The 10,936-nt window shown below is 32.7% G+C and overlaps 1 protein-coding gene across 1 annotated transcript; it reads right to left on the reverse strand.

The window, feature by feature from the left end:
- Positions 1–1,620: 1,620 nt before the first annotated feature.
- Positions 1,621–2,861, reverse strand: LOC139841457 (F-box protein CPR1-like). The gene is made up of 2 exons (XM_071831673.1): positions 1,976–2,861; positions 1,621–1,691 (listed from the first exon to the last, which is right to left on the reverse strand). Exons 1-2 carry the CDS (start codon positions 2,859–2,861, stop codon positions 1,621–1,623), a joined length of 957 nt encoding a protein of 318 aa, XP_071687774.1.
- Positions 2,862–10,936: the final 8,075 nt, after the last annotated feature.

The raw sequence follows: 10,936 nt of genomic DNA on the forward strand, positions 1-10,936 counted from the left end.
ATTTACCCAAGGTTGTCAAGTAGTAGTGTGGCATCCTTGTAGGTACAAACTATGAACCTTGGGGTACAAACTTTTGAAGCACAATTTAGTTACTATTCATGATTTTTGGAATTTAGATAAAGGTGGCAGTGAACAGAAAAAAAAATCATTCAGGAGGTGACTCTAAGAAAATATAATGTTCCGGTTTCGCATCTCCAATATGCTGACGACACCATTTTATTCGGAAAATGGAACAAGCTCGTAGCTGAATCCAATTAAAATGATTCAGTCAAAGATGAAAATTAAGAAGCAAATGGTAACTTCGTTATTAAAGAATTGTGTTTAGTTCATAAAATTATTTCGAGTTAAACTTGTGTCCGTGACGTAACGCGAGACGAACGAAAAGATAAATCTTGTTACATGAATAGGTGGGTTTTAAGGGTTTTTTTATGTAAAATAGCGAAGTTACCGTTTGACTCTGTGAATTTAAACTTTGCACCCTTATAAAGTTTCAATTTTTCCTTAAAAAAGTTATGTTTTTGCCCTTGAATTTACCCAAGGTTGTCAAGTAGTAGTGTGACATCCTTGTTGGTACAAACTATGAAGTTTGGGTACAAACTTTTGAAACACAATTTAGTTAGTATTTATGATTTTTTGGCTTTTAGATAAAGGTGGAATGTATTAAATACGATTGAAAAAAAATATTATATTATTCTTTATTATTGTATTATAATTATAATACTCCGTATCAAGGTTGCAAAATTCGCTATTCGTTGATTAATCAGTCAGGACTTTGAAAGGATTAATCGATAATTCGAGGAATAATCAGGGATTAATCGGATTGTACTTTATGGATTTTAATATTAAATTTCAAAAATTATATGTGTAAATATAGAATTAAATCACAAACATAAACATAAACTTTAACATAATTGTCTAAATTTGTTCATTTTGTTCAAAAACTATAAATTTGTAGTTTAAATACATGTTAAAATGCCGACCAATTTTGACTTTGACCGACTTTGATTACCAAATTCGATTTTGACCCATCAATTGACGTTGACCGATTAATTAAATGAATTTTGGAAAATCAGAAGAGATTACTCTTAAAAATAATTAACCGGGGATTAATCGGCGAGTAATCGAGTTTTTTACAACACTGCTCCGTATTACTCAGGTTGGCCTACTTTATACTCAGTATAAACATAATTTACAAATTTTAAATTTCGTTATCTTTTCTCATCTTCTCGTAAACAACATAAACAAAACCCATTTATACAACAATATCCAATTCTACGGAATGTGAGAAATAGAGGAAGTGTAATCTTTAATTGATAATGTAAAATATAAATCAGAGATGATAAAGCATTAAAATGCACGTGAAGAAAATAAACAACAATTTCCTTGGAGGAAATATAATCTTTGATTGATAAACAAAATAGAAACCAAAGAAGATACAAGTATCTTTCTGCCAAGCCAAGCCAAGCCAAGCCAAGCCATTTTCAATTGGCTGAATTACAACTGAATTCCAAAATCAAAGGTGGATTTCAAAATCATTACAACTGAGTTTTAAAATCAAAGATGGTCATGCACAAACTAAACATTCCATTCCATTATAACTAATAACTAACTAAATCCATCTCAACCGTTCATCTTGATCCCACATGCCTCTTTTTGTATACTTTCCATTTGGTGGGCTTCATCATCTTTACCTGTATTAATTCAACTCACATAAATAAATCATAATGAATCATTAGTTAGATTAACATCAGAATTAAAATAAGAAGATGGAGTAATCTATTTTACCAGTTACTAGTTGATCCTGGTGACTTTTGAGGGAGACAAGGCTTTCAACATAGCTACCCCATACAATCAACGCAAGATTATAAGAAATCTCAACATTTTCACAAAAGTTTCCCTCAGCTTTATATATAATTTTTCCCAACAACCATAATTTTGCCATTGTCATAAAAAATATTAGGTCGAAATGGCATACTGATTGTATTGAATCCCTGTAGTAAAATCTTAGTCCAAGATCCATTGACTCCATACTCATTCATCAACCAAACTTCCCCTTTTGGTTCCAAAAATAAACCAAGCTTTCCACCAATACCAACGAGTTTACAATCTCTACCATACACGAAATCAACTTTGGGTAACAACATTTTGTTGAATTTCTCATCTGACAAACTAAATGTAGTAATGTTACCTAAATACATGTTTTCGTTTATTTCTAACCAATGAAGAAACCCGTTGATAAATGCGCCTGGACCCACTCCATAAGTATGATTACCGGGAGTATCAATTATTCCTTTCCATGTATTAGCTCTAAGGCTATAAACATGAACACACATAGTAACATTAGCATCACTCAAATTGTCCTTGTGTTCGTCAGAGATCATAACAACCTTATAATCATCAGTTAACGAAACATAATCAAATCCACAAACAATTTGCCCTTTTGAGACACCGTCTATTACCTCATGTCCTGATTCAGGTAATCCTACTACTTCCTTAGTCGTTGGGTTACAAATGTAGTGCTTAAGAATGAAATCTTCATCACAAAAAGATGCTGACCCAGAAACAAGGCCATTGCAGCAACCATGAAAATGAACGGTCCATAATCTGAAGCAAAGATTTGTTGGTATTTTTTCTTGGTAATCAATTGGGATTGAGAATAACGAAAGCTCACCAAGGGAATTAAGTAAGATGTGTTTTTGGTTGAGGGTATTTTCATGGTTTTTAATGAATTTGTGTGATGAAAGTTGAGATAGCCAATCCTTTGAAACGCACCTGAAATGACTAACCAATTTTGCAGGAAGACGACATAAGATGTTGGTGATCATCTCAGGTGGAAGTGTATTGCTGCATTCGGACGCCATTGTGGTTTCTGTTTCTAACACCATAGTTAAATCTTCGTTATGGGAGGCCGTCTCTATTAGTATTATTTAAATAAAATATTAGCAATAATTCAAAACGAATCAGCTTCATTATTTAATCGGCACAACAGGAAACAGCAAAACTGCTCAAAAAGAGTCTAACCATTCTTAAAATCAAGCATTGATCTTTCTTGATATAGAGAATTATATGCAAATGCCATAACCCTTTATATTATATGCCATGAAACCAAACTAAGAACCATCATAAGAAATTTTAATTGAAAAAACAGGTTTACATGCAAATGGTACATCCGTACAACCCTTATATGCTATGCAACCAGAAAAAGAACCATATCATTCGAAACGAATTTCAAATAATAAATGTGGTAACACTTACTGATGGAAAATCGTGTGTACTTTTAAATCAAATTAACGCAGCGGATAGTAAAATAATAATCCTTTTATTATTATATAAAAATTTTACAACATTAAATAATCACTTATTTAATAAAACATGCACACGATTAATTTATCCCAAGTTTTCAGTTACACCATAATAATTGTCATGAATATAAAAACAAGATGAGCTAACGATATACCTTTCTTGAAGAAACTGATGAACGGACAGAAACCTACGATCAAAGGATATGACCGTCTCTTTGGATAGTCCACTACACTTTCAACCAACGTCAATTGATACTAGTCCAAACTTAAGTAACTTATTATAATAATCAAATTATTATAATAAAACAATAAATTATAACACTCCATATATATTATCAAGAAGAACTAAAACCATGTGTTTGGTGTTTGTATCATAACAACAATAACAAATTATGGGTTTTCTTTCGTACTCAAAAACAATACATGAAGGTTTCTCTCTTTCTTTTTGTGAATATTACAAAAGGTTGTAATTTTTTGTTTTTCCATCCGTATGTTTTTTTCACCCCAAAGCCAAAAGGCTAATATATAAGTTTTTGAACTAAATTAGTCAAAATCGATAGGCCAAAAAATATCTTGAAAAAGATTTTCAAAATCAATTTTATTCTTGTAAATCACAAGACAAACATAAGCTAACAAAAACCCGTGATCACCAAATTAAGGAAATCAATTCCTTTGTAAACTTTACACGTAGTCAACAAGAAAGTCTATTTCCAATATAATCAATAGTTAATTAATTAATCATTTTTGCTTCGTTACTTGAGTAATATATATATAAATCATATATATATATATATATATATATATATATATATATATATATATATATATATATATATATATATATATATATATATATATATATATATATATATATATATTTCATTTGACGTCTAGGTGTATATATGTGTGACCCCAAAGGCTCAAATGAATTTAGTCATATAGTTATATGTTGTACCTTGCACATTAATCCTACAGACTCCTATTTGTGCATGGTACAACACCAAGTAACTATACAAACAATGAATAGCGTCTAGCAACACGTCATTGTCCCCAAATTCATGTGAGGGTAGTTTCTCAAAACTGTTTATGGTAAGTGATGTTATGCGAAGGGTATATGAAATAGTATTAATTTTTACAAGGAAATACTATTAAATACAATACAATTTTACACAAGATATTTATTTATTTATAGAGTGGATATACATAAACCTTGCTACAACACTTATAGGAAGTGTACCTAATCGTACAGTAGTGTAGTTTTTAGTAAGTCCGGTTCGTTCCACAGGGATCTTTAGCCAAGTTTAACGCTATATTTTTAAAACTATATTTGTAAATATATAAATATATATAAGTAGTATTATTATTAAAAAAGGGGGTTTTTACCGTTTAATGACCGGTTTGTCGATTTTAAAACTTTAGTCGCAGTTAAAACCTAATGTAAAATATTAAAAATAAATATAACTTAATTTTAAGCGTAAAGTAAATAACGATAATGAAATTGCGATAAATAAAAGTGCTATAAAATAAAATTGCGATAATTAAAAAGTACGATAATTAAAATGACAATAAATTAAAATGCGATAATTAAAAGTGTAATTAAATATGAAATAAAGGAATTATGCTTATTTAAACTTCCGTAATCATGATGTTTGACGTGTTGATTTTAGTTTTATTACCATGGGTTAATTGTCCTTTGTCCTGGATTATTCAATATGTCCGTCTGGTTTTTGTCCATAACAGTCCATCAGTCATAAATATAAAGTGCGAGTGTCCTCGTCAAATTATCCTTATATCCGAAGTCAAATATTTCAACTAATTGAGGACTTAAACTATAATTACACCAAGTGTCCTTGTATATAATTCACCCCTGTTTTAATAAGTCCATTGACTATTAATCCATTCCCGTATCCGGTTAAATGAACGATTATTAGTACTTATAAATATCCCGCCTATCGTGTCCGATCGAGTGTATATGGTTATTTATAGGTACGTCCAATTGTAAATCTTTATATTAAATTAATAAATTATCATTTAATTAAACAAATATAAAGCCCATTAATAGTTCATAGTCTAATTTCCACAAGTGCCGTTCTTTTGTCCAAACCCCAATTATGGTACAAAGCCTAATTACCCAATTTTAATATTTTAGCCCAACATCACGATTACTTCGGCTTAAATAAGCATAATAATAACTTAGCTACTAGACATTAATTTAAAAAGGTTGAACATAACTTACAATGATTAATAATAGCGTAGCGTTACACGGACAGAATTTCGACTTACACCCTTACAACATTCGCTAACATACCCTTATTATTAAAATTAAAATTATAATATATATATATATATATATATATATATATATATATATATATATATATATATATATATATACACACACGTTTGAGAGTAAGAAGAGAAAAAGATGTTGTATGGATTCAGTCGACCAGAGCCTGCTTTTATAGGAATGTGGCCATGTACAGTAGCCCATGCGATCGCATGGGCTTTGAGGTTATAATGCCATGCGATCGCATGGCTGGGAATTCCAGCTCATGTATTGTTGTTTGCTTCTTGCCGACGGTTTTAAATAATAATATAATATATAAATAATTTTAAGAATTAATTATATATTATATTATATTCATGTGCATAGTTGACTTGTAATTTTTAGTCCGTTGTGTCGAGCGTTGAGAGTTGACTCTGGTCCCGGTTCCAGATTTTCGAACGTCCTTGCGTACAATTTAATATATTGTATTTTGCGTTTCGCGTCTTGTACTCTTGTAATTTTGAGACGTTTCTCATCAATAATTTAAACCACTTTGATTGTACTTTATACTTTTTAGCTTTTTGGTCGTTTGCTTCTTCAATTCGTCGAATCTGTCTTTTGTCTTCACCTTTTATTATTTAAACGAATATCACTTGAAAATAGAACAATTTCAACTAAAAGCTTGTCTTTCTTGAGGGATACTGCTATGAAATATATGTTCATTTTTAGCATTATCAAATATTTCCACACTTGAGCATTGCTTGTCCTCAAGCAATATAGTCTTGAAATAAAAATACACTAGAATCACTTCTTTATTCTTCACACTTTGTACATCAGTGATTTCTATACGGCGGTATGAACAATGGTAGTAACGATGTGGTTTACAGTCCCACATGACTATAAAAATTTAGATCCTTTAAAGAAATTGGATCTTTATGAAAACATTTGATCTTTTGAAAATTCAATCTAGCTTTTACCCTAGATATGTTTTCCGGAATAACCCTTCACCGGTGTTTGCAAAATCATTTTTGTGGGTTTGGTGGGTTTCAGATTTGAAAATTTTAGCTCAAAACTTATGGTTTTGTGTCACCCACTTGCTAACCTTGTATTGAGAAAGCAACACGTCCAGTATACTTGCTCCGTATATTACCTTTCGGTAAACTATCGTCCAGTTGTAAAGGAAAGCGTTTGAACAAGCAACTGTTAAGGCAATGTCCCATGACATGCTTTTAATTATGGTCTATATCGTGTCGGATGCAATTACTATACTTTGTAGGAGCAATAGTAAAGCTCACCCTATAGTTTTTCGGTTTGGCACAAGGTCCTGTCTTCGACCATGCTATGCAACCACCGTTCTTACGGTTGACACCCGATTTGGTTCAGGTGACCTGATGAATTCCAGGTGAATTCCTAGGATTTTACGTTCAATGGTAATGAACACATTAAAAATGGATTTTCAGAAAACAAATCGGTTTGTAATTTTAATCAAAATATTTTCTCGTTTAAGCTTGACTTTAGATATCTTCGAATTCCATTAGTTTGTAATTCTCAATCTTTAAAAGTCAATCTCAAGGATTGAATAATATCAGTCTTAAAGGCTGATTTTTGATCTTTTAAGGAGATTATCCTTTCTGGGGATCTGATTCATTAGTCTTATCAAGCTAATTTGCACGGCGCCCTCCCCATTTTACGAGACAGATCCTCTCATGGTTAGGATAAGTCTGACCACTTGGCGACCCTGTTTGATGCTGAGGTCCGTGGATTTCCTGCTGATTTTAGTGATGACTTTTCTAGATTTTTCGTCAACCTACAACTGGTCTGGACGACAACTTCCTGACCTAAATCAAGAAGCACGTGTCTTTTTCGGAAGACTTTACTTCCTTTTAATGATGGAATTGATTCATCGTGTAGATCCATCTTTCTTTCAAATATATTACAATTTACCGGGTAAAATGGTTAATTTTGTCCAAAACAAAAGTATCTTCAATTATTTGTATAAAAATATGTGATATATGTTTTAAATAACTTGGTAAATTTTTTCCACACTTGGCTTTTTATTTTCCTTTCTTTGCCTTTTTATTGTCCTCTATTCTATTTTAAATGAATTCTAATATTTTGGGTTGTTTCTCAATTTATGTCCTTTTCGAGGTAACAATAATTTCAGTATTAACACCTAGTTTTATCGTTCATAAATATGTATAAACATGATTTTGAATTCATTTATTTGAAAATTTTGAAAAATTTTACTAGAATTGGGTAGTCAGTATATAAGACTAGGGCTGTTCTTTATTATCAGAGAGCACTAGATTCTAATACAACTACTGCGTTACTAGTATTATTTTTTTTAATGGTAACCAAGTGTATAAGTTAAAATTTTTTTTAAAAATCCGAAAGAATTTAATCCCTTCCCACACTTAAGATCTTGCAATGTCCTCATTTGCAAGAAATCAGTAACAATTTAAATTATTGAGATTTATTAGCGTAGAAAAATGATTAAATTTTATCAAAGTTTTCAAACATATTGGCGTTTGTTTGCTGAATGATAAATGGTGCACATCATTTGTTCATTCCGTCTTGTTGTTACATCACATTTGTTTTTCGTTTTGTCGTCAAAATTAGTAGCTTTTGCTGAACTTAATGCCAGTCTTTGAAAATGCGCTGTTTTACCCTGTTGTGTACAATTGACAATATACATACATACAAATAATAACATGCATGGTAATTTGAAATGGGACTTTAACATCCCACTTTCAAATCAAATATGAAATATTAGTACAAAATAATAAAAATATTAAACAATACATTAATGTATCACAATATCATATGTTTAAACATAAATAAATAAAAATAATAAAAAGATTAAAAATCATAAAAATCACCAATGAGAACTATATCAATCTGGATAGGGGTTCCAGTTTATGTCGTCGGTCGGGTTCCATGGTTGGTGATAAGTGTACTGGTAGGCCTGGTTAGGGTCGTAGAGAGTATATGGTGGTCTCATATCTAACTGGTGTGGAGGATAGTAAGCGTGTTGGGTCGGTACGTAGTGATCCTGAGGTGATAGCCGGCTCATGATCTGATGCTGATGATAGTGCCATCTATCATGCTGTCGTTGCCTGGAATGCTCGTAATCATTCCGGGCTTGCTACTGCTCGTACCGTCTATGTCTCTCCTCGTTTGTCATTTCTACCTCATCTACACGCTGGTAGACGTCAGTCATAGCCTCCCTAATGACATCCCTAATGTCATCCGCTTCCTCCATTTCCTCATCTGAACCTCTCTCTACCTGTGGATGATTACCATCATAGGGTATTGCCTGATTGCGTCTGCTCTTTAATACCTTAGCACCCTGATAGACCCTCAATCCTAAAGGCTCAACCTGTTCCCTACATACCATAAGTGGACCCCCTTGATCCCTATCTACACCCAAATACTCTCCAATGAGAGTAACAAAAATACCTCCTCCTATTACTCCCCCTTCCTGTATTCCTTCCACCATCTTAGACAAATAAAAACCAACACAGTAAGGGATATTAACAAAGCCTCTTGGGTCTCGAATACACTTAAGGTAAAATAAATCATGTAAGGTCATTTTCTCCTTGTTGTGTGTAACGACCCGACCAAAACATGTTTGACGGCGCCGCTAACTTAGGTCCCGTTACGTGGTCGTAGTCCCTATATGAGACTCGTTTGACCAAAATTACGTCGCATTCATTTGAAAAGTACAAGACTTGCAAAGTTTAGTTTACCAAACGGATTGACTACAAGTTTAAGTTTACAAAAGTAATGTATAAATGAAATAAACTTGCGACATAAAGTAAGTTGAAAATCACGGTTGCTATAAATAGCGTAAGTCTGTAGACAAAAGTTTGAATCCAAAGGTGCTATCACTAGCGTATGTATGTATGTATGCTTGACTCCAAGCACGAAATCAAAGTGTATGCATGTATGCTTGACTCCAAGCAAGTATGAGTGTACGCGGAAGCATGTAACAAATAGCCAAGTATGAACCTGAGAAACATATAGAAAACTGTCAACGAAAAACGTTGGTGAAATCATAGGTGTTTTAGTAAACGTTGTATTTGAACCACAAGATTTAGTATAAGATGATTATCAAAATCATTTGCATTCCAAAGTTGTTGTTTATATCCCGGGCACCCAATTATCAAACTTAACTGTTTTGCACCCTTTGCGTAGTGTTAGAACATACACTAGACCCGAAAATTTATTTCATCCGCTAACGGTAGCGAACCGTCCGAATGAGGCTCTTCAAGCCCATGTGATCACATAATATAAGTTCACGTTTACACCTTGCAAGTGTAACTAATGATAATTGAATTGAGGTTTTTTGTTCAAACCCGTACGTGGAATGTTCGTTTTCGTACTTGTGTTCAAGTGTAAAAGTATGATACGTATATGTTTCTCATCCCATAGTTTAAAGCATAAAAGTTGTTGAAAGATGGGACTATGATCTCACCTCGAGTGCACGATTATAAAAGTACTTCACAAAGTAAACGTGTGCATGAAAGTTGCTTAGCCTTGACCTAAACAAGTAAGTTGTATCAATTAACTAGTTACGACACAAGGTCGGGCGAAATGTGTTCAATTAGTCCTATGGCTCGTTATGACTCGAATAGTATAGCATGTGAATCACGTTGTCAAGTTTCATGCAAGAATCAAGTATAAAAGAAGATTAGAACGATTGCATAAACGTTTGGTTAAGTTTGACTAAAATTCAAACTTGGTCAAAGTCAACGAAAAAGTCAACACGTTCGGGTCGGGTCTCAAACTATTTTTCTAAGCTTAGAAGTCATATATGAGCATGTTGGCCAAGTTACATGTTAATCGGAGGTGCGTAGCATAGTTGGAATTAAACGAAAAAGTGCAAAGTTGGTCAGCCCCTGAACAAGGCAAATGTCGCGCCGCGACATATGGTGGCCGCGCCGCGACAATGGGCGTGGCCTGGTGCCTGGTCAGTTTCAAAAGTTCAAGTCTTGATCCAAAATTCAATTTAGCACAAAACGCAAACCGTAAACACTTAGAACGCGTATCTTATATCGTTTGAAAGCTCTTTTGACGAGTAGTACAACTAACTACTTTTCACCAAACAAAAACATCAATTTCAAAAACCAAAATCTCGTCAAGTGATCATTATAGGGTTATTTTCAAAGTTTCAAGTTCATCAAGTGCATTTTAAGTTTCGGGAATCCAATTCACACCTATGATATGCCGTTTTGAAGGTAATGAAACATACATTACAAATAAACACCTACTAATAACATTTCATGGCATTCGAAACATCCAAAGCTCATTTTAAGTCTATAAAACCCTAACCAAAATCCACAAAAATCAATATTCATGTTTTTGA

The sequence above is a fragment of the Rutidosis leptorrhynchoides genome, chromosome 4 (genome assembly GCF_046630445.1).
Source record: "Rutidosis leptorrhynchoides isolate AG116_Rl617_1_P2 chromosome 4, CSIRO_AGI_Rlap_v1, whole genome shotgun sequence".
NCBI classification, from domain to species: Eukaryota; Viridiplantae; Streptophyta; class Magnoliopsida; order Asterales; family Asteraceae; genus Rutidosis; species Rutidosis leptorrhynchoides.